The sequence below is a fragment of the Colletes gigas genome, unplaced genomic scaffold (assembly GCF_013123115.1).
Source record: "Colletes gigas isolate AHSC1104 unplaced genomic scaffold, ASM1312311v1 Colletes_gigas_Sc00010, whole genome shotgun sequence".
Taxonomy (NCBI): Eukaryota; Metazoa; Arthropoda; class Insecta; order Hymenoptera; family Colletidae; genus Colletes; species Colletes gigas.
The window spans coordinates 4,523,956-4,548,625 of record NW_025106639.1 but is presented as its reverse complement, the minus strand read 5'-3'; the positions used below and the strand labels follow the sequence as shown (position 1 = coordinate 4,548,625).

General features: G+C 47.1%; 2 protein-coding genes across 9 annotated transcripts in view; one reads left to right on the top strand and one right to left on the bottom strand.

The window, feature by feature from the left end:
- The window catches only part of LOC122397995 (bicaudal D-related protein homolog), a 29,734-nt gene extending 25,751 nt beyond the window's left edge, over positions 1-3,983 (top strand). Inside the window, exons 5-6 of one of the 2 annotated variants that reach the window (XR_006259164.1) lie at positions 58-948; positions 3,968-3,983. Coding sequence is in view for 1 of the 2 variants with exons in the window: in XM_043397553.1 (XP_043253488.1) it covers positions 58-678 (621 nt within the window). In the remaining variant the exon portion in view is untranslated. Of the gene's footprint in view, positions 1-57; positions 2,849-3,967 lie in introns of those variants that run through there. The other variant, XM_043397553.1, reaches the window with a different exon arrangement.
- A 65-nt stretch (positions 3,984-4,048) lies between these two features.
- The window catches only part of LOC122397993 (protein Fe65 homolog), a 158,994-nt gene continuing 138,372 nt past the window's right edge, over positions 4,049-24,670 (bottom strand). For 3 of the 7 annotated variants that reach the window (XM_043397545.1, XM_043397546.1, XM_043397552.1), the window contains 12 exons: positions 13,724-13,882; positions 11,733-11,962; positions 11,266-11,432; positions 10,950-11,062; positions 10,682-10,880; positions 10,483-10,610; positions 10,370-10,375; positions 10,035-10,285; positions 9,672-9,874; positions 9,426-9,602; positions 9,197-9,335; positions 4,049-8,293 (listed from right to left, as the gene is read on the bottom strand). In XM_043397545.1, the coding sequence (XP_043253480.1) occupies positions 8,271-8,293; positions 9,197-9,335; positions 9,426-9,602; positions 9,672-9,874; positions 10,035-10,285; positions 10,370-10,375; positions 10,483-10,610; positions 10,682-10,880; positions 10,950-11,062; positions 11,266-11,432; positions 11,733-11,962; positions 13,724-13,882 (1,795 nt within the window). In that variant the 3' untranslated portion in view covers positions 4,049-8,270. Of the gene's footprint in view, positions 8,294-9,164; positions 9,336-9,425; positions 9,603-9,671; positions 9,875-10,034; positions 10,286-10,369; positions 10,376-10,482; positions 10,611-10,681; positions 10,881-10,949; positions 11,063-11,265; positions 11,433-11,732; positions 11,963-13,723; positions 13,883-24,670 lie in introns of all 7 variants that reach the window. The other 4 variants (XM_043397547.1, XM_043397549.1, XM_043397548.1 and 1 more) reach the window with 4 other exon arrangements.

Here is a 24,670-nt window from a genome sequence, read left to right as displayed (position 1 = left end):
TACGGTCAGGGGGCTATGCAAGGCTATGTTTGACGACTGAAATATTTCATTTCACAGGCAAATTGTCCCGGTGCCTTGCTGGACCTGGTGGAGGAGGTGTACAACCTGGCCCTGTCCGGAAGGGGGGCTCCCGGGGAGCTTGGTCTGGCGGTGGAGCTTCACAGGGTGCGGGAGGAGCTGGAGCACACGAAGGAGCAGCTGAAACAGACCCAGGACGAGCTGAAAAGGCGAGGGGAGGCTCTGCTCGACACGACGAGCAAGTTCAGCGTCTGCGAGGCCGAGTTGCGTGGTGTCAGAGAGGAGCGCGACAGAGCTCGCGGGGACATGGAGCATTCTCAGCTGACCAAGGACGAGGTCCTGGCGCAGGCTTACAAGGTCAGGGACCAAGCCGTGGCTAGGAAGAACAGGGCCGAGGTGGAGCTAGCCAAAACGAGGATAGACGTTCTGCAGGCTAATAGCCAACTGATGGAGGCTATCCAGCAGAAGGTGGAGCTCAGCCAGCAGCTCGAGCAGTGGCAGATGGACGTTCAATCTCTCTTGGACGAGCACGTGAGGAGCAAATTGATGCCCCTAACGAACACTATAACCTCCTCGAACCCCGAGAACGGCGACATCGTTGCCCCGGCGAGAAAGAAGCGGAGCTCCAGCACGTCGAAGAAGATGTTCGGTTTTTTTTGACGAAAATGAATGTCCTCGCGACGGGAAACGAAAAGCAATGGACACCGGTGCGCGGTGAGAGACGAAGACTGGCGATGGAAGGTACGCGACACTTTCCCAGGCGTCTACGTCGCGACGACGGCGTAATCAGGGACCATTTCGACCGCTAGTCTCGCGGTCGAGTTGAGAGACAGACTGCCGATTCGAATTTAAACGGCGAACACCCGGCTGCGAAACGCGCGGGGTGCGTTACTTTCTACGAACATTTCTAGAACAAAGAGAGAGAAAGAGGTCATAAGCATTTTCGTTCCACTTTTTATGTGCTCTCGCGTACACGACGGAAACGACACGGACGGTGTCCGTCGAGAGATCGTGGCAAGATGGCGGACCGTGTCCGAGTGTTCAGTGTGGAGCTGTGGAATTAAGATTCGTCGTAGATTTTTGTCGATCTTATCAGGGCGTTCGAGAAAACGTATGAAATTGTATTTTACAATACATTAATATTGGTAGAGAGTATCAGAGGATACATGTGTTAAGAATTGCGCGAAATTCGAACGTTTTCTGGGCCACCCCGATAGGATTCTCGAGCCGTAGATCTTTCCCGTGGTCGCGAAAAGAGTTGGCGGAGCGTGTCGTGTGCTCGAACGTGCTGGAGTCTGAAGCGAGGAAGGAGATTTCTTCTTTAATGCGAGACAAATGCATCATCTGGGAAGGAAAGCGACAGTAAGTCGGCCAGCTCGAGCGGGCAAAGCGATTGTCTACGGTGAAGCGTAAACGCTTCTTTTCCCTTCGCGCGAACGTTTCGAGAGCGTCTGGTCATTCCGGTAATGGCGGTACGGCTCGTTACCGACGTAAGAACGATCTCTGGTAGCGTGTGCTTCGTAAAGATCTCCTCTGGTTCGCGGGTTCAAACTTGTTATTATTGCTAGCGAGATGCGTTCGAGAGAAACTGGCGGACTTCCTAGTTGTTTTTTTTTCTGTTATTCCGGCGAGATTCGACGCGGCCTGAAGGAAGTGCGTTTCCCTCGTGGCTGTAAATCAAACGCCGTTTGTGATAGACGTTCGTGTCTTACGTTAGGTTTGCGAGAGAGGACGTTATCGTTGGTTGTGATATGAATATTTTATCGCTGTTACGGTGAATCGGACGCGTCGACTGTCATGGCTGTTTTCCACGCCCGTGGATGTTCTCGATATTATTTTTAAATTACTGAACAGATGGTTGGTATGCTTGCATCGCTAAATATTTATTTTAAACGTTTCGAGCGGAGTCGAACTATGAAATATAATATCGAGAGCAAGCTGTGGACTTGGTGCCACGTTCTTGATATTCTGTCTATTTTGCACTTTATGGTTTTCCTATCCTCTGTACTGTTACTCTCAAGTTTGTTTGAGAGTTTACAAGTAATTAGAGCTCATTCGCGTACACAAGTCTTAAAGAAACATAAATTTAGAACGACCACCATCTCAGTCTACGTGTTAGCGATCGAAGGCGTTGCGGCACTATTGCCGATACCTATGGACAGAAAGAATCGATGAAATGGAGAGTAAGTATACACGAGGGAATGTTAGCTTCTGTTACCGCGTCTTTTGTATTTTTAAAATCGATCCGTGCAGGATCACCCCGCCAGTAGTCAAAATAAAAACGATATTAAAATGACAAATTTATTCAAAAGACTTTTCGACTGGACTACCAATCGAGTCAGTTTTTATTTTAAATTTCGACAAACTGATCGATCGCTGGCGGGGCGATCCTATCTTTTAAACTTAATTAGTAACGTCCGTCCATCCGTTCGAGCGGACCAGGAAATTGTTATGCCTCGGGAGCTGTAAAAAAGAAAACGACGGTTGGTCGGTGAAACTCGATCGATCCAGCCGCGTGCCCTACGCCCTTTTACACAACGACTAGTGCAATAACGCTAGAGAAAATTTTACGCGGACGATCGGTTTCAAGTACCATAGAAAGTACGCAGAGTCCGTCAAATTTCAATCACGAGTAACGAGCAAAAGTTTTTAGATTCGTTCGTGAATTGAATCGATGAAATTTTTATTCTTTATTTGTGAGTAAAATTCGCACGATTCTGGTCATTTGTAAATTAGTAGAACGACGGGGCGCGAGGCTCGTCGAGATTGTACGATAGCTGTATGATTCTTGATCTGAGCAATTGTGACAACATATTTATTTAATAAAAGTCTGTTTTACGGATGCGTGATGCCTTGGGAGAATTTCTTTTCAAAATTGTACGGTTTTACGTCGGTTCAGTGGAGAAATAATGTTTACTGTTTCGTAGAAGGGGATCTTCCAAAGGATTTGGTTTGATATTACATAGTTTTTAGAATGAAAGCAGCGACGTGATTAACAACGAGGTTGAAAAGAAACAAATAGGCATTTATTCACAAGAGGCAGGTGTAGTTACAGTAGTTTCATTCTGTCGCTTTTATATATATATTTATATATAAATTTTTTTAATATGTATATATAGGTATATATATAATAGTATCTCACGTCCGTTATAATTATCGATCGGTCCAACTACGCAATATAAATGGGCATGAACAATGGGGGAGGGGGCGGGTGCATACAAAGTGGTTTTTGTCCTTTCGTACGCTCTAAAAACGACGCGTTCGCGACGTCGTTACGGAAACGCGTCGCTCGGATTCTGCTCCTCGCTCGTTAGAATTTTATGTTCTTCGCATCGCGGTACGCGCAGCAAGATTCTATCCCGATTTCGAACGAAAGTGTTTCTGGTTTCCGAATAGAATCCCGTTGGCCTCCTCCCGGCAACGACGTTCCTCGCGCGATACTCGTTACGTCGACTTTACATCAAATCGATCGTTTTCTCACACGTTTTTTTTTATAGTCATCGATCGCGCGACGCATTGAAGGCGATCGTCACGCGAGCATTGTTTTACTCTCCTTCTCCATACTTATCCTCTGTAGTCGGTTGTGATCGACGGTAACAATATTTATTTAGAATATTTTATATTAATACGCGACAAGACGACGACGGGCGATAATCCACCTGTTTCGCGTCCTCTGCCATGATCCTTCGTTCTCCGTCTCATCGGCGCGACCGGTACCGGATCGCGGCAACAATAGAATTAACAATGATGATGCGTGAGAATCGATGATGATCCGAATGACAATCAATTCGCGACGAGGTAAACGCGCAAAAAATGTTTTCTCGTTTCTTTCGATCGAGTCGAGTATTATTTAATTGCCATAAGGTATAGAGAGGTACGTTACTCCATATTTTTTTTTTTCTTTTTTTTTCTTGAAGATAGAGTGATAGAAAGAGAGAGAGATAGAGAGAGAGAGAGAAAGAGAGAGACACTATAATTATCAATGAAGCATCGTGTTTGTGCAGAACAACTCTTCTATCAGTAGATCGCATCATTAAGGATATTACATGTCACAGTAAATATAGTTAGGTTTGCTCTATTCTATGTCAGTTACAAGTGGCTTCCCTTCTCCTTTACCCTCCTTTACCTCTTTCAACCCCCGTTGGTAGCTTCTTCGTTCTATCGATGGTCTCGTGTCCCCTTTCCGGCGACGCGTCAAACACCTATATTAAGGAGACAGTTAAGCTACGCGCAAATTCGTGAATGTATGTACGTGTACGTGTACGTGTCCGTGTCCGTGTCCGTATCTTCGTGTGTGTATGTTCTCTCTTTCCGCGCGTGTACGTGTTTTCAGCGTAATGTGTCTCGACTCCCGTACTCCTCCACTTTGTTAGTCTTCTTACGTTTCTACGCACGTGTATATAATATTTACATCCACACCAACGCTGTCTCGAGGCTGTAGCGCGCCACCCCCGTTCGCCACCGTTCGACCAGACGTCGATACAAATTCAATTACGCGTGTATTATCAAAGCAATATATCGCGTCGGCGAGGAGAACGTCGGTTCGGTGCGCGAGCGCGGGTCGCACGGGAGGCCTCGTCGCGCGACCTTTCGTTTAATCTTATTGTTCGTGACACGGTTCTCAAGCCTACCCGCGTAGAGATTGAGACTGACCAGATTCAAACGGAAGGAACGCAAAAAAAAGAGAGAAAAAAATGACACCGGTGAAAGGAAATCCGAAAGCGGCTGAACGAAAGGAAACTTCCCCGCCGTATCCCCGAGGACGTTCCCTTTCGAGGCAACACTCACCAAGCAAGGACTCGATCTGTCGGACATCGAAGATCGGAGAAGGACAGATCGGGTTCGTACCTTGTCAGCCAAAGGGACGAGGCGTAAAAGGCGGCTGATCCTCGTAACGCCTATATATGTACAAATAATGATCCATCTTCGCCGCTCTATCTCCCGGCTACATCCTCATCTAGACACAATCTCGCAAGGGGATTCCCTCTTCAAGCACCTAAACCCCACGCACACAGTTCCTTTTACCCTCTCACGCGCACTATCCATTCAAGTCCGTCTACCTTTCGCCACCCTTTCTTATTTAAACACTACATAGAAATATCTCTTCGTTCTGGGTCCCGCGCAACTTTGTATCATTCGCAATTACGATGGCTCCCACGACGTGACCGTCCTCGATCGGACGAGGTTCCGCTTCTAAAGAAAAACCCCCCCTCCCCCACGGAGAAACCTCGACGTTTGGTAGCTTCCCGTCCGTTTCGTTGCTCTTTGTTTCGTTCTGTTTTTCTTTTTCCACTCCTTTTTCGATCGCTGCGATCGTTGTTCTAACTGGCGTCGATTACTGTTGGTAGCGCGGGAGCTATGATTGCACATCCAAATCACTGATTGCCAATAGCATATGGAAGCTTATAGACGGTCAGCCAGAGAGTGCTTTCTTCGTGGTTCGGTCGAGGCGAAACATTTTGGCTGCTCGAGGCGAGAGAATATTAGAGAAACGTTTGTATACACCTGGTCGCCATTATAGTGACAAGTATTAACGATTAAATATTGTTTTTTCTCTAGATAGAATATGAGTTTTAATATCGTGTATTTGATGATCAGGCCGAAAGTTTTAAGTTTCAATGACCACCGAGTTACAAACTGGGGATGGTTCGGTGGCCTCGAGCGGCCAAAGTCGTTCGCCTCTGCCCGAAAGGCGTATTCGCGATCCAACGAACGAAAGAACCGGATATCGACCGGGGATCTTCGAAGATGTCGATACCCATTTGCGTCAGCAGTCGTTCCAACCCTTTTCAACGCGGGCGCGACGTCGGTTCGCTACTATCGTACGAAAATAATCGGGTATCGGACAAATCGTCCTCGTCTCGTCTATAAAATTCGCGTCGATCGCTGCGGGAGTTCAGCGTGCAAAGTGCCTAAACAGCTATCGGTAGAAAATCAACGGAAGGGAAAGTGACGCACGATGGTGGTTCGCGGATCGATAACTAAGCTACTGATTGACATTAGGCATGTTGACGAGCACTCGTCGACGATCGTAAAATCGGTTCCCTTCGCGTCGTCGATGTCGTGTCGCACATGATACTCGCGCGAGTGTGACGCGCGGAAACGTGTCGCAATTTCCGTCGACCGATCCGAAGAATGGCCGAGTCTCTGACTCCGTTGTATTGTTTAGACCAGTGTTTCTCAAACTTCACCTTCCCCCCGTGGAAGCAGAGCAATTTAAATACTTATCTCAAGTAACACTGCCCCATTACAAACAAGAAGTTCCATAAAATTTTACTATCTTTTATTACTGTTCACAGAAGCAGAATGAAAAGTGATGAATGCAAGTACAAAACGTTGATAAAACCATGAATTCCATGAACTTAATTTTAATCGGATGGACGATGTTTCGAACAAAAATTAATTGAAACGTATTCTCGAGGAGTATACAAATAAGTACGTAACCGTTCTAATAGATCCTCCTACCGATGCAGTACAATAATATGTTTTACGTCTCGATACTTTTCTAACGAAGAAAAGATGAGAATACGAAAATTCCTTCGAGCGCAAACACGAATCGTCAACAAAAGAATTCGTAAAGAACCGTCGATTTTTATAGCTTCAGGTTAGACCTTCTTTGATAAGAGTAAAATGTTGCACGAAGCGTTTTGCTTATTCCACGATATAGTATGCCCCTTTTAGCGAGACTCTAGTTTGAGGAACGCTGGTTTAGACGTTGCTGGTGTGCAAAGCGCGCTCGACGTTGCGTGCACGCGCTAATTACGAGCCTGCTGGAGGATACACGCGTAGAAGAAGCGTCGACGATGGTACCGTTGACCCGGAGAACAATGCCGCGGTTGAATAAGCCCTACAGACAAACTCGATGTTGGTTTCGTGCAACTTCGTTATCGTCGAACGTTGCAGCATCCAGGTGACAGCGGTCAGCGACGATGATCTATTTCAGCGACGCGCGTCCCGATGGCAACGATACGTTTCACCGTGACCAACGATCAAGGTAATAGTCGTTTGCGTAGGCGTTAGCGTTTATTGCACAGCGATTGTGCGTACGATAATATTGTATTATTGCGTGTCAAGATCGATAGCATGTTCGTTCGTCGCTCGGTCCCATCTTCCCCGTGGATTCGAAGGACGGTCGCGCTAACGTTTCGTCGTATCGCCTTCGTTTCGCAAGGTGCAAGCTCTTCTATAGTTCGCCATAAAAAATAAACTCCCTATTACCTGCCTGTCTGTGTGTCCGTTTGTCTGTTTGTGTGTGGGTGTGTGTGTATGTGGTGTTTATACGCGTGTAAATGTATTCCGTCGCGTGGATATCTCTCTATGCGTGTCCTCTACAAATACGTGTTCGCGTGTTAGGTTCGTGTGGCCTGGTCATCCTCGTCTCGCTTCTCTAATCTGTACACCCGAGAAATACACACGTAAGTTATACATTTAAGCTCCCTATAGCTTTTGTTAATTTTTTTTTTATTATTATTTATTTTGCTTAATCTTTCGAATGCCTCGTGGATACGCTAGAACGCTACGTCAATCATTCCGAACACTGGCACACCGTTCCCCTTTCATTCCATTCTGGATCTCCCCTTTGAGTCCAGCGAATTTACTACATTTAGCGCGATAATTACCATCCCGTATATACAAATTCGCTCTTTCCTAACTCGTCCCGATCACGCGGGATACACTTCGGCTCGTCGATCATCCGTCGTTCCGCGGATGGATCGGCGCGTTCCACGACCGACGGTTACAGGATCTCCTCTTTCGGAGGGTACCGTGGGTGGAACGAGGCTGGGAACGAGCGTACGGGTTCGCCCGGGGGACGCTTCGATCACGGGGATAAATCCTGCCTACCGATCTCGTGGCGTCTGGTCCACGAGCGCGTCGCCATTCCCCTCGACATTATATTTTTTATCTTTTCATTTTTGTCGGACACTGCGTTTAACATACATAACATCATATCGACACACGTAAGCGTAGTCCACTATAGCTGTGGTAATTAGTATAGCACTCTGCAGAATTCACGATTCAGTCGTTAACCGGTAAGAATTGATCTCTCTTAGTTTCTCCGTTCTTTGCCCGTGTTTCGGGTGGCTGTACGTCCCGTCCCGCTTTAGGGATTGCTCTCCCAACGTGCTAGCTGAATACGCCTGTTGTCCAGAGAGGGCGAAAGGAGCGACCTCAGGGACGCGCTTGGAGGCGATCCGCTGAAGTATTTCAAGGTCAAGGGCGACTGCAGATGTCTGTATCTGATTACCTCTCGCTCAGCAGGCAGCGGCCACAGTTCCTGCGCAACCGGCGAACACATCGACTAGAACACGGTTGGCTCGCCACGATTGGCGACGGTATTGCGGGTCGAAGAGGTCATCGTGAACTCGGAAATGCAACTCGACGCGTGGTCCGTTCTATATTGCAACGCCAGGAGTCAAGGACGAGTCTTACGGTTCTTTTCGAACGCTGCAATTGGATCGAAACCAACGACCTACGGTGGTCCTCAACCTTTCAAAGACTCCAACCATATTGGGGGACATTAAACCTACCACGACTGGTCATTTGATTGGTCATGGTAGGAATAGGTATAACATGAAGTGCCGGTAGGTTTAGTGTTAAGGTTCAACAAGGCACTTTTAGACTATGAAGTTACCGTTACTGTATCAATCATGATACAGGAACGCTGACTGGATACTTTGTAGCTCAACAAGTTGGATAAGATCTTTCCATAGTCTTACTTCTTCTACGAGCATCAGATAATGCTCGTAGTTAGACCTTATCGATATTTTAATCGCCTGTTCCCATCTGTGTTCCTCGCTTATCCGTAATAAAGTCGCTACTTTAGTGCTCTTATTAAACTTAAAATAAGAGAAGACGCTGGGCTTACGAGCAATAACCGGTCAAACAATTTAGTGGTATAAAGTTAACTTTAAATTTTGTTATAGATCCAATCCCCTATCAACCAATATTTGACTATACACGGACCTTGAGCGATCAGTTAATTTAACTATTCAGAGCTTGACTAGAAAATTGTGGACCGATCGAACCGTGTTTCGAGTTCACTGTGTCTCTTCTACCCGCAACACATGGACCGCGAGAACTATACTGATTGGTTCTCATCGTGCTGCCGAATTTTCGTTGTATACTAACTGAACGTGATCATTTACCTGCAGCGAGAGAGCCTCGTCTCAGGACTCACCCTGCTTATTTCTACGTCCAGTCAGAGAGCCAACCAGGGACTTCAGGGTAGCGCCGAGGCCTCGTCCGCTCGGAGTGTTCAGGCTACTGGCGTTTCTGAAGCCCTGCGGGTGTGCGTCTAAGCATTTCTGGTACCTCAGCTGCGCGCAGAAAATAACGAAATTGAATCGTGGTCGTTTGAAGAACTCCCGACTAGTCGAGTCAAAAGGTCGAAGACCGTAGTTAATTACCTTGCAGGCGGCTTCGATGGTTTTGCAAAGAGCCCCGCTGCTGGGCTCGCAGTTGAAGACGTGTGCGATGAAGAGATCTTGCGCGGTGTGCATTATGAAAGCGCACTGTTTCACGTTCTGACCGATGCCCAGGAACGACAAGTAACGTACTCGACACTCGGTGATCAGCTTGTCCTCCTTGTAACGCACGTCAATTAGAAAGAGATTTACAACCGAGGGCAGAAACGTCCCGCGGTTTACACTTACGTTCGGCGTCAGGATGGATATCATGCTGGGCGCGACAGCCACGTTCACGTTTCGCCATTGATTGATAGGTGTGTTAGTTACGATATGATCTATCGCGTCGTTCAGGACCTCCATCCCGGTCGCCTGTGAAACCTGCATGGATCCCAGATATTGCGCTCGTAGCACCTTTTTCGGCTCCTCCATCGGCGTGGGAAACGATTGCGCTAGGCAGATAACAACGGTTCGATTAGCAACAATATATGCAGAACAAGCACAGTTTATTGCTAAATGAACTTCGATACTATTTTGGAAATAATAGGCACCTGTGTTGAAGCAGTTAAAATTAAAACTGTCGAAAGGTTAACTTAACTCTGGACTACTTACTGACTAGTGCTTGTCCGTTTCTAAGGAAACGTCGATGCTCCGTGGGCAAGTTGGTGGGTCTGGTGGCGAGGCTCGTTCGCCCGTTGACGTCCACCGGTTTCGCGAGATTTTGGTGTTGCGATCGCTCGATCATGATCTTCTTGCAAATGTCCCGGAGCGTGTTCGCGATCGTGCGCGCCGGTATGTCGCAACGGAACACGTGGCACATGTGTTTTCGGGTCGATCGGTCTCTCGCCACGTAAGCAAAGTCTCTGAAAAAGAAGTTTCATGGATAGTACGACGCGGGGCAAGTTAAACAAACGTTATCGTACGCGATGTTTGACGAATGAAATTACCTTTCGCTGAGGAGGCCGTCCGAAAAGGGGGTGGTCGTGTAAAGAATGATAGATACGTTATTAATGGCATTCAATCCTTTGAGGAAGCCTATTAATGATTCAAAATCGCTTACCGGCAGTGGTCTCTGCCAACACCCCACACCCTGACCGTGTGAATCGGCTGTGTGTTGAGCACGGTGAGGTTCTCCGGGTCTATCAGCTTCAGAGCCCCCTCGTCCAGGTCCATGAACAGGTCTTTGCCCTAAGAGGATCAAAATTCCACGTATTCCGCGTACGATTTTCGTTTTACGAAGCGTCTGGTTTGATACTAACGTCACCCCATCGTCCGACCACGTCCAGGAGATCGTTTCTGCCGAGCGACAGGTCCACGATGCATTTGTTGACAGCCTTGCTGCTTCTCTCGGGCGTCAGATCCTCCTCGGCGATCTCTGTCCAGCCCAGCGAACGCACCGCGAATCTGATGGGCTTGTCTCTGCCCTCGGAGTCTGCTCTTGCCGGGTAGCTTCTTCGTCTGAAAGCCAAACAACGGGTCAGACGATCCCATCGAATCGGTGATCCGTGGAAATCGACGGTGTCTTACTTGAGAGCCAGCTCCACTTTTCTCTTGTTCTCCAGCTCCTGGTCCAGAGCAGAACTCGTGTTGCTGCGGGTCACGGTGTTCACCATGCCGCTCAGAGTGTGGAAATTATTTATCTGCAAGAATGGTATCGTCTTTGTTGCACACCAGGTATCAGACAATTGAAATTCGTTTAAAGGATATCAAATACCACACGGAAGTACAGAGTGAAATTAATTTGGAAAATTAGCTTCTTGGAAAGTGCATCGTTTCTCGATTGAATCATCTACTCGTTGGTTCAAGGATTGCCCAAGGTTCAAGAATCTTTCGTTAAACTCACGCTGTCGTTGTCTTTAATGAGGCTTCTGCGAGACTCCCTCTTGGAGTGCGGCGGTGCTTCCGGAGGTTCCCTTTGTATGTTGCCGCTCTTTACGTGCCAATAATAGGGACCATTTTCGTCTGAAAGAGAATTCGATCGTTCATCGACTTCCCGAGACTCGGTACTCTCTGATCGACCGAAAATTTTACTATGTACAGGTTCACAGAAGTTAAGGGAGGATCCAAATTTCACGTGTTTCACCCCCTCGTGGGCTCCTGGATCCTCGATTCAGCGATTTTCTATACAAGGCGAGTAGCGAGTGACCTCAAATTACTTATACGTCGGATGAAATGTTTGAAATAAAAAATTCATTTTACGAGTTCAGGTTTTAATAAGCCCCGCGAGGGATCAAAATGGCGGAGTAATTTAAGGTCGCGAGGCCAAGCGATCCACCCTGTATATTGCCGTCTCGATTCGTCGATACCCACCCTCGTGTTTTTGCCATCCAGGCGGCAGATTCTCGTCTTTGTCCTCGGAGTCGGTGGTATCCACCTCCGACGGCTTCTCCTGGGCATTGTTCTGCTGAGTGGCATTGTTCTTTTGATCCTTGGGCTGCCTTCGTTTCACGGGGACCGCGTACAACTCGCTGTTCAGTCCACCCTCGACGCGCGGAAGGCCGCCCATCTCAGTCGTCTCGTTATCCGGTTTCTCGCAATAACTGTAATATCGAGGGCACGAAATTATCGCCCCGCGTTCCCCAGACTCGCGTTACAATCCTTACAACAACGATCGATGCCAGTACTTAACGCTTTACCTACCGCGATCCTATTCCACCACTCCACCGTCGAAGTTATCGAGTTACAATAATTTTTTAGTCCCTGAATTTTATTCGCGAGTCACGGAACTTGAACGGGCCACGTAGGCGAAGCGTTAATAGAGTTAAATTTAAAAGCAACGGGTCATCCGAGCAGCAACACGGTTTCGAGCATCGATTCGAACAATGGCTGACTCCGCTTCGAAGTAGAACACGAGGAACGAACGCGTCATGCAAGCAACGATTCATCGCGACATCGTTGTACGTCGGTTGGCGTTCTCGTCGCGGATGGATTCGTCGTTAACATTTACTTATCGTCGTTAACGATGCGTCCAGTATGACAAATCGGTTCACGAGCGTGTACTTGGCCCATCGGATGGCTCGTAAAGTTTTATCGAGCGCGCGTGGGAGGGCATCGACAGAGACGTATCGTCCTCCATAGTACTTACTGGCGTAACATTCGCGAGCAACGTGCCAAGCGAGAGTGAAAAACATAGCAGAAATCGCTACCGATGGAATTCAGTTTGCATGGAAATAGCTAATCGACTAACGGTTCGCGGTGTCCAGCTAGTTTTCCAGCAAGTCGATTACTCGGCGGCGATGGCGGCCACTGGAGGCAAAATGCACGATCCTCGACGCTTTGGACCTCCCCTCGATCTTCGAAACGAAGCTCTTTCATGCATAAATGCTCCCTCGAAAAGTGAATGCTATTTAAAAATTGCGGAAGATCGATTTAATAGTTTCGAGCCAAGTTTATTTTCTGTAAAACGTTTGTGGACGCACAAAACGAGGTTTCTTTTGGAGATCGAAAGGAGGTCGAAAGTTACGAGCGTCGGTGTATGTCTACGCGAACAGTTCTACTCGAAAATGGTAAAAAAAAGCAGTGCACCGACAATGAAACTCTACTTTCGAAGGTGTCGACTTCCCTCGGCCGCGGAATAAAATGTATTCTCTCGGTGTGCTTTCTAACGTCAAAGGCGCGGCTGAAAGACCGACGAGCACCCGGGAAAAGTTAGTTTTACTTTCTGACGCGGTGGAGAATTTTTATTTTCTGTTTTGTTCGCGCGATGTTTTATATTTCTCGAAAATTATTTAAAAATGCTGAGTTCGAAAGAATCGAAGCTCTTTTAAAAGTTCAAAGAAAGATGCTCGGGGTCTCGTTCGTTTTCACGACACTGCGTTTTTCCTAATCCACTTTCGTCCTCCATCTTTCGTTGGTGTTTCCATTCAATTAGGAGGCAAACACCGGTATCGCGAACGTTTGTGCAAACAACGGTCTCCCGGTTCGCGAGAGGCGTACGAAACCGTCGTAACTGCATGCAATCCTCGACGCGTCCGCAGCCACAACTTTACAATACTGCAGTACTGGGACGGGGTGTGTGTTGGTACAAAGATAAGCAACAACAACTCGAGTTTCCTACGGAGCAGCTTCGCGAGGAGCAACGATCGCCTACAAAAGCTCGCGATTAGAGTAGACGGAGGGTGGGTGGGGTGGGTGGGGGCGTCGAATTAGCCGGTTAACGATAACGCGCTAGCGATTGGAGTTACAACGGTAATAGCAAAAAAATAGCAACAAACAACAACATTAAACGGTGAAGCAACAACTGTTGGACAAAACGGTGCAGCGGTCTAAGAGGAGGTCGCGAACGAGATGGCCGTACGTACTTTCTCGACCCGGACAGATCCGCAGCGTCGATCGAGTCCGCGGTTTCTGACTGAAGGGGAGGCAGAATCGAGGAGGAAGACGACGGCGACGACGATCGAGGATTTCCGTTGAGGGTGTCGTCGACCAGAGCGGATTCCGCAACACCCTCGCTGCCGTACCTGAATCAGCACGTTGCCCAACGCATTACAAAGAGAATCGATCGGTGATGACCGTCGGTGACTTCGCCCCGCAACGATGGACACTCGATTAGGCACGTCGTGCGTCTGCTCGAGCCACCATCGTCGAGCACACGGTAGAATCTCCATTACCTGAACCTTTCAATACCCTACTGCGTTTGACAAAGAGCCTCGCCGCGATCCAAGCCACCGTCGAAGCAAATTTTTTACGCAGAAAAACGTCACGTTGTTCTTCAGCGTCACCACAGGGGTGTACAGAATTGAAGCTCTTGTTGGAACCTTTGATTTTAACACTAGTATCGCGTTAACTTTCAAACTAAACTTTCGACATAATTGGTGACTATATAATTTTAAATTTATATTTATTTTCTTCGACGTCTCATATTGGAAATTAATGTTTCTCTGTATTGCCTCTGTGCAAATCCACCGCGCTGCCATTAATGGCGACGCGGCGTTAATTTAACGCGTTTCGAAATAGACTTCTCTTTCCGGTGTATAATTATTTTCATATTATTACTTGCTTTCGTCATACCGCGATACCTTCCACATTTAGATTGGAAGCATTTGAAAATATCAGCCACTAATAGACGTCCTATGAATACTTAAAGTTCGATTACATGAATTATATTTGACTTATTTTCAACTTTATAGGTCCTTCCAGATACGTCCTCGTATAAAATGCAATTGAAAAATTAATACTTCTGAAATATAAAATTATTCTACAATTACATTAAGCGAACAGTTAATAATATCGATGCAAAATGGAAACTCGTTAAGCAATCTGAAATATAAAATTATCAAGGGCGAACGTTTTATCGTTCGACCATGGTTTTCACACAGTTGATGGAGGTTCTACCGCGTTTTTGGCGCAATTCGTGACGAGGCAGTCGATCCTTAAACTGTGACGAGGAGTAGATTTCCATTACGACATTGGTTTCTTCTGGATTGCGCGTAGATACGGACAGATGTTGCATTGCTATGAATATTTATGCTGTATCGAGTGTGGCTCGTCGTTCGCCATCGCAGTATTTACATTATCATATTGATGCGACAATTACAAAGTCATGAAACTAGAGTAATTATGATCCGAATGGATAACTGTCCGTTGACCGTGTTTTGCATAATTAAATCGCGATTTATGCGCGTTCGCTGTACGCCAGACATTCGTACACCCCAAGTTTCGTGGAAAGTTAAAGTCTACGTTATTCCTAATTTAATTACTTCGAATTCTCTCAATTTACAGTAACCATAAATAACAGAGATGTTATTTAGAAAATTCCCCGAATATTTAACAGGAATCGCGTCCGCGAATTGAAAAATGGCGCGATACATTGACGATACAAAAATTCAATTTCCTCGGAACGTCCTCGAAAAGACGACGAAAGTTCCGCTGGAAGGAATCTCTGGAAATCGACGTCATTTTCTTGGAATTGGCTATGTCGAGCCCCGCGCGCACTTCTGTTCGCGTAATTCGAAAATTCGTCCCGCAAATTTTCCCTTGGATCGCAAAAATTTTCGAGAGATCCCAGTCTCGAAAATTCGGGGGAAACTCGAATAAATCCTAACGCGAGCCCTGATATTTCTCAAAATTGCACGGTTCCCTCACGGAAATCGCGTCACCGGGGGCCAGGTATTCGCGAATATTCGTGTCATCTCCATTACCGTAATGGACCCGTGATACGAACTTGGAGATTCGTCGAAACTTCTCGCGCGAGACCCCGAAATCTTCGAATCACGGTAACAACGTCACAATCTCGGAAACGTCCGTTAGAAAAGCACGATTGCATCTGACAGTTCCATTTCTAGTTCCGGTCGCGCAACTTCTGCCAAAGAAAACACGTCACTTTCGATCGATCATCTCGGGACAACCTTCGACCAAATTAAACGAGCAACCGTCGTCTCATTGGGAATAATTTTTATTCGTTTCACACTCTATGCTTTATTTTAGATTGCTATGAAATTTGTAACAGTGTTTCCCTTTAAATTTGGCGAATCGTCATCTTCGCGCTTTGTATAGGAGGGAGGTTTCAGGATTTCGCGAGTTGCGATTGAAATGACTAATTCGTCTGAAAGTCTTGGGATTCCCGTTTCGAAAGGGAGACGCAATTAACAGTGTAAACGGTGTCGTGTTTGTAACTTTTACGCGGACCGAGTAGGACGTTTAAAGACGAACTTAACTGACCGTCACGGTTGGTGCACGTTGCGCCGCAGAAATTACGCGGCTGCAAGGAAGTGCCATTTTAATTAACGACCGGGGAACGGAGCCAGGCACCGACGTGGTTAGTACAGGGTCGCTAACCATGTCGAAGTAATTAAGGGATTAGCCGAGCGGTTTGCTGACTAACGCCTGCTCGCCTCTCCTGAGCATCGCCTTCGAACGGTTCCTTCAAAAGGCCGAGCAAGGAACTTTCGATTCTCCATCATCCTTGGAAACCAACCAAAAAATTGGCCAACGACGAGTGGACCGTGACGGGGGATCGTTGTCCTCGTGTGATTTATCGCTGTTCATTGTCCAGGAAATCCTAAGGTACTGTTCTCTTTGCCGAAGCTCGTGGCTCGGGGAAAAAGTAGAACCAATCTGGTCATTTATCCTTTCGCAGATACTCGACTGATTCTAGCAAGACCGTGACAGATTACGAGGAAGATTCCTGGGACAAGTGTATCTCGATCTTCAAAAATCAGGCACAGGCACTTGTGAACCAAGGATATCGCCCTTTATACAACAAAGATTGAACTCGTGAAGAGAAAAAGAAGAAATCGGCAATGTCTATTGATGTGTGTCAAGAATATATAGATTCAAGCGTCGAACATCTCGCTGGAAATAACAGAAATAAACGATCGTGTTTCCAATGTTTCTCTGCTACTGTGATAACACGGAATTGCTTTTATAGAGCCTTCTGGGATAAGAAATGTGGACCATCGATCCTAGAGCAGCCATATAGACACTGGTTCTCCTGTACGCTATTAAGATTCTTCAGATTTTTATCCAACTCGACGATTTTCCACCTGTTCATCCCGCAAATACATAGCAAGATATTTTTTTTTGTATCCTCTGATATATTTGTCATCCTAACGAGACGATTCAATTAGCGAATCCGACGTTGTTGAAGAGGGTTGTTATCAGAAGTCGATGGATTATTAATTCACCGTGTATCGCGGATAACAGGAAAGGAAAAGATAGATTATTCGGAAGGGATTCCCGATCGCTTCTGACAGCCGGAAATTCGATCCTTTATCCGAGCCCTTCGACGCGAATTCCTCCCACCCCTCTGGTTGAACCATATTTTAAGACGAACAGAGTACTGTCAGGGTCTACGTCCCGTCGATATTAAATTTCTCATCACCATGATACATCACAATGTCCGTCGAGCGATGAAACTATTCGCGACTGTGTACAGAGCGATGCTTCACCCTTGGACAAACACTTGTTGGAACGAACGATAAATTTACATTTGTTACGATGTACAGAATAAATCATTTTTCTTATCACACGAGTTGGTAATTAAAAGAATTCCTATTTCCTTTTCCACAGCAAACGGGACAGACACTATTATATTTGAAACTCAATCGTTAGTGTAACATTCACGAGATATCGACTAATTTCGCATTAATCATAATGTAAATACGTTTCATAAAATGTTCTTCTGTTTTCCGCGCGTACGTTCAGGGGCTACAATGATATATTTGTACGTTGCCGTTGTTAATTTCGTCCCTGTACGGAATAGCTACAGAATGGAACACATAACCCTGTAACACTAAACGAAACTGTTAATTACCTCTCGCAACGAACACGATAATTTCTCGCTCGCGTCGCTAATTGGGCCACAGAACGGTCCACCTCTGAACGAGGAGGAATTCCTGGGACGCGTTATCAAAACAAAAAACAAACAAAATGTTCGTCTCTCATACATTCTCAACGAACCAATTTTTAGTCTTCTTCGAGAAAAATAACATTATTAAGGATAAATGGTGATTCGTACAACTTAAATTTCTTCCGAGCTTCATTAACATTGTATGGACCACAAGAGTGATTATACCTATAACGTGTATACTTCAAAGTTTTACCCAATACTTTTGAATCCTTCAGTTACACGCGCTTGTAACCTCACTTATGGCCTCATACATATTCTGCACGCGCGTATCTATCGATTCGTGAAGTTTTCTTTTCGCGAAAGAGTACAGAGTGGATCTCTGTTCAACTTTAATTCGCTTTCGTTAAAGAGAAAATATTCTGTCGGCGTCGATGGTCCGCGGAAATCAGTTCGTAGAGGTTCACGACGGTTCACCCAGTATAGAATTCGATTTAGCTCTCGGTGTATCGCCTTATCGGGAGGCTGAGCAGCTACCAGAAGCAAGGTGCCCCGTGTTCCGTGAAACGAGCGTCTGTTTCTGGTTAGAAAAATGTTAGCTCGTCGCGATTACGCGTACGTCCCTTTGACTGGAACGTTCACCGCCCCGGAACGGTACTCTTTGGGCGTAATCTCGTGTTTTCATTTCGCAAGAAAGACTCCTTTTGAGAGCAGTTGGAAGCGCCGGAAGTAGAAGAGCAAAGTAAGAGCGGCGGGAGAGTAGCGCGGCACGGTTCTTGGCGGAAACAGAGGGAAAGAGGCTGGAGGAACGCGAGGAGGCGCGATGTTTCGCGCGGTCCGGTGCCCGGGTGCTTAATAACACCGTTTTCAGCAAGTATGTGGGTTAGCAACGGCACGAGCTGAAGCTTGGAAACTCGCCAGAAGTCCCGGTACGGAAGGCACCGTGCATAAACGCGGTTGGACCGCGGATGGCGGATCGATTAATCAGAATACCTTCGCGGGAATTTCTCCCCATCGATTGTTCCATTCCGCGATTGTGCTTCCCGGGTACTTCGCTCGGTCCAAGGGACTATTTCGCCATCGGTAAACGTTGCTAGAAACAACGGCCGTTCCGCCTCGATCGACGCCGACGACGTTTCACGGGCACTCCGTTGCCTGAACCATCGAATGCTCCATTATATGAACGTTCTATTATTCAACGTTCTCCGAGATCTAAATATCGTATTAACGTATACTTGAAATTAGTATGTCTGCTGTTACTATAAGCGGTTGGTGATCGTTTTATCATTCTGAAATGCTTGGATTCTCCTCGAGTTCTCCGTTACCTAAACTGAATGCTGTATTATATGAGCGTTCTCTTCACTGAGATCTAAATATCCCCGTTATTTATGTTCGACCTGTCGTTCAAACACGCGTTGACGTATACTTGAAATTAATACAACGTCTGTTACTACTATAGGCGGTTTGTGATCGTTTTATCATTCCGAAGCGTACCTAGAAATAACGATATTTCGCTTGGATTCACCTCGAGTTCTCCGTTACCTAAACCCCTGAATGCTATATTACATGAACGTTCTATTATCACGAGCGTGTCGAGATTACGTTCACTGTTCTATTATCTTTAATACATCCTTGTAAAATAGAGGGGGGCTACCTAAATATCTTCGTTGCTTATGGATAGGGGAGCCCGCCTTATTTGAACGAAATTGGACTGCGCTCATAGGGTGACACCGAAATAGAAACCGAAATAATTTTTAATTTTTAATTTTCACAGGCCTCTCTGTATTATTGACTCTGATTATTCCCCATGCATTTGGAATGACAGCTTCTCATAGTTCCGAGTGCATTTTCCCACTCGCTTGAAGTTGCCCGATTCTTTTGTGCAGTTCTTCCAAGACGACTCCTGTCGCGTAGACTATTATAAGCACGCTGACTACCTTTTCTGTTCCCCATTGTCATTTTATTTTTTTCCGCGAGTTCGGGTCGCTTTCCATGCTTTTCCGTTATTGTTGTCTGGATATTGTCCGCGTTCGGTACCGTAATACCGACGCTGCGTACTTTCTTTATTACTGTTATCAGCATTATTATTATCGTCGTCGGCGACAACTTTCCCGACGACTCGAATTGCACCGACGACGCTTCGCCTCCCTCCGCAAACTTGGCCCCCCGACTCGCCGCCGCGCGTTTAGATTCTGTTCCCGAGTCTCTTATTATGTTCTCGAGGCGTGCCTGCCGGAATGTAAGTCACGGAAATACGGCTCGGAGGGTTCAAGGGCCACTGGGAAACACTGCACTGGCCCGCGAGCGTCAATATTTAGTTTCTTTTCCACCGCGGGGAACGTTTGCCTCGAAACCACTCGCTAAAAAAATTCTCGAAACGGATTAGCCATTGCTACCACAAAAATTTTGTTTGGGAAAAATTTCACCATGGGAAAAGCGATCGAAAGATGGGCCCTGAATCAAGGAGAATGCATAGTCGAGCAATTCTTGGTCAAAATGATCGACTTTGAGGAGAACACTGGTGCAGATTTCTTCGAGGATCGCAGGTAACAAGGACAGCCACATGTAATCACGTTCGATAATCGGACGCAATGTGGGCGGATGTTGATTCCGTGACGAAGGTTTCGCATTCCACTTGGCTCGAGTGCCATTACGTTTCAAAATCAAGATTCGAGCCGATCAAAGCGAGAATTCAATCGCATTAAGGGACTGCTCCCGCTGATCGATTAAGCAAGCCCACGTTCGCCCTGTTTGCGATCAGCTCGAGATACTCGCGTCAAACGACCGATCGCGTACGGGCGTGTGAATGTTTCAGCATCGACGAGTCTTGGGGATCGGTGAGGAGGTGGATGGGGGGTGGGGGTGGTGGAAAAATTTTCATACGGATCATTACGGTCGCGATCACGGGGGGCAAAGCCCGAGCCGGAACCGAGATCACAGACGGCTGCGTGATAAGCCCGATCATGGTACCTGAAATCAGCTGTCGGCGGCTCCGTAATTGTAACCCACCCGATATAGAGACGCACGCCGACGCCGTAACTTTCAGCGAGGTGTAATTAAACCCAATTAGGTCGTAAGGTGAGCAACTTCTGACGCACCTGGCTGAACCGTAAATTACACCGCAAGTTCTCTGTCTGCCGCAACCATGATTACGGTATACGCAATCTTGCAATTTCTGGCCGGATATCGATGGGAATTAAGTATTTCGTTCGCCCGTTGGCCGATCATGCGAACAGGAACTACCTTATCCGTGCCGTAATTTTTACCGCGAGTCGACGGGACGTTGACGAATTTTGAACTATAGCTAACCGATACTAGAACGACGGGAGTTCGAAGAACAACTATTTCAAGTATCGGTGCTCGCGGAGAACTTTATCAACGATACTTTCTAACTAGTTCGAAAGAGTTATACTGTCGATTTGAACGAAGTATTAATAACTCGAGAAGTATTTAACCGTCAACTTGAATAGGTATCGGAATCTGGGAGAATTTTATTACCCGGTTTAGATAGTCGTAGAATCGATGGAGGAGCGAAACTTCCGTAGAACTGTAAATTTGAATAGCTGTATGGTGCATTATGCCCCAAGGAGAATTTACGTACGACTGGTTATTTGGAGCGTCGAGCTCGCGGAGAACTTTATTGACAAATCTGAATGGCCACTCGAAGAACGACGCTTAGAAAGGAGGAGTCCGCCGTAATATTCTATCGCCTCCACTGTGCGCCGAACGAACGAGTCCGCCATAAATCTGGACGGCCATTTTCAATATTAGACAGAGGGAATCGACAGTCTGAACAACCACTTGGAATATCGGTACGTAAGAAGGTGAGATCCGTCGATGGACCGAATACCCGGAGGATCGGATCCGAGAAAGGGGGATATTCGACCGACAATGGGATAGGCCATTTGGGCCATTAGGCTCGGAAAGAATCTCCCGGGTAATCCGGGAGTCTCGGTTGTTTAAAGTAGTTTGACAAAAGGTTGGAATCTGGGTCGAACGAATCGACGGTTTCCCCCCTCCCGAAATAATCGTCATTAGCCTCTCGTGCCACGGTTTCGTGGAAACTGTTAAAAGGTACTTTCCGGGGAAACTGACGGTCTGCCCCGCGGCTGACCTTGGAAGTTTCGCGTCGAACTCCGCGACTCGATTACCCCGGTTCGTCGATCGATCCCTCGATCGTTTCGAACCTTAGGGATTCCCGTTACCGAGCGACGAACGGAATTATACGGAGCGAGTAATTCGTTACGCCTCTGGGTGACATTAGCAGGTGGGAAAGAATCAGTCGAGGCCGGCGGGGGCGTCGCGGTGGAGCGGGGAAGCCGAGGGGCGAAATGGAAAAACGCGATATAAGAAGAAAGAGTCGTATACGAGCGAAACACCGCGTACGTGGGCGTTCGTACGAAGTACAGTAGAGTCGGGGGTGCTCTTCTCCTAGCTCGATCAATACACACTACCAGCAACCCCTCTTCGTCCCACGGCGTCCCTCGTCCATTTCACCCCTGACACCCTGTCCCCCTCCTCCCCGTTCCATTTCGAACGACCCCTACTACCACGGTTTAGATGGTCGAGACCGCTGTCGTTTAGCCACGGCGTCCGGACGCCGCGCGTCTTATCGCGCGACCGGTCGGTTCTCGCGGTTTCCGGAAAAAGGAAAAACCGATTAGCCCCCGGTCGCGTCCTTCCTTTTTTACCTTTGTTCCGGCCCGTTTCGCTCACGAGGTCGGGGATTCTGTCATGAATCGCGCGATCGCGTTTGCTTTGGACCGGACGTGTCAAGCTTTGGCTCCAGGGCCAATTTGCACTTCTCCTGCGAGGGTCGAAACAGTTATGGAACTTTTTCAATAGGTTCCCGTCGAGACAGTTAAAAACGGGAGTTTGATAATAAAAGTTCCCCGCATTATAAGTTCTGATGAGAACGGATAAATAAAAATGTCGGTTTCGCTGATATTTACGAGACACCAAGATGGCTGTTTGGGAGTTGTTGCACACTCGATCTACTGTATAGTACCGGACGAATGCTTTTCGATAACAATTTTAGCGTAATCGACTGAGAGGGATGATTTTGAAGTAGACGCGTTTGGGGTATTTTGGAATTCGTGACTCGAATTTTGTTAGTTAACGTATAGTTTCCAAAGGAATTGCTAATGGCGCAGGGTAAGACGGGGTGCTCTAAGTATTATCGTCGGGTAGGCTAGCCGGTACAAGAGGGGTGGCTAGTTAGGTCTTGTAGAACCGACGGCGTATTCCCTGCGGCATTTACGCCCTTCGAGAGGGTTCCAGGACCGTATATAGTCAGCTGGGGTAATTAAGTTTAGGGCGATGGAAGGCACTCTCCGGAGTTCGGGAACACGCTCTCGGTTTCTCCGAAGATACCGTCTGCTTTCAGATTAAATTCTATAAATATCACGGCGCGTCAGGAGGGGTCGATTTGAATTCAGATTCGGGCGAAATTCGCAGACAGAAAACGATTCTTCGACTTTGTATGGAGGAATTAATTAACTTAACGGAAGCGACTGTTCCGGGGACTTCTAATTGCTTTGGAACTACGAATCTAGGCAATATCGACACCGACAAACAATATTTCGCTACGGATACTTGTTGGTTGGGGGTTGTTGCAGTATTCCCTCGCTCGATGACCGACGATAGGGCCCGAAAATAATTGTTCTCATGTTGTTAACTTCGATGTTTGATAAAAGTTATTATTTTATGAAAAAGGCGATGCAAGTTTCGTGTGGCTGACAGGCCACGGATACGCGAGCGGAATCGCTTTGAAGCTCGGTCAGTGGGTTTTTAATTCCGTAACTGGCGAGCTGAAAAAACAGAAATACCGACTGGCGGGTTGGGGGGTTTTTTTTTTAAAGCTCGTGATAGAATTCGGTTCCAGAGCGAGGATTGATTCTGCCATCGAGATCGATACGCGCGGGCGGTTTGCGAAATATCAACGAAGCGGTCTTTCCCAAGCCTCTTGTCCAAGAAAGGTCTAGCTCGAGGTCGAAGGAACGCTCGTCCACGTGAGCCTCGTAATCGGAAGGCCCCAATAAACGATTCTGTCTCGATAAGTTCGCGCAGAGAGGTGACTCATATCCGTGAGAACGAGTAAGCGTGTCCGGGCACCGTCAACGCGAACCGTGTAACCTCGTGTCTCGATCTATCGTTCTCCTTTGACAGCTAATCGCGTCATGACTCTCGAAACGTACTGAGTCACGCGAAGTTTGGTAAGAGCTGGACAAAAAACTATGGGTGGGGAAAAAGTCGAATAGTAACGTATGGTAACGTCAACGTTTAAAGAAAGGAAATTAGATCGCCCAGGTTGCAACGATTACTCCATCTACGATGTAAAACGGAGTCCCTTTCGTCGTATCGTCTATAATTTCATTCCATCGCGTTGGAAACTATCGTCGTAACCTTCTCCACCCAAGGAACGTACAGCGCGAGACAGTTTCCCAAACTTACGGTCAATTTCCGACGCCCACAGCGTCCTTCGAGCCCAACGGTGAGAAACGAGGGTTCGCGTGACGCGTCTTTGAGATCTTGCCAAGAAATCTTACAAAGTCGAGCAGAATTTAGCAGTCGGACCAACTTCGAGATTCTTTTTTCTTCACCGTGCAAGTCGCGGACTGTAAACTTTTTATCGTCGCGAGTTTTGAAAGGGGGGCTCTCTGCCGGTGGTACCAAATCGAGAATTTTTTTTTCGCCGTCGCGGCGAGCGGTTAATAAACTTTTGGGTCTGAAACCCCCCAGAGCCCAGAGGAGTGCTTTTCCCCGGTGTACTGGTTTACGAGCTCTTTTTTACGAGACTCGGAAACTCCCCGCTGCAACCCCCCTCGTCTACCTGACCCTAACACCTTCGCCCCCTTCTCTACGAGATTTTAATCCAACTCCCGCCAAAAGTTTCGCTCAAAAACGAATCAACCGCACGCGCTGCCGCCGCCAGAACTCGGCTACGCGCCAGAGGATGGAT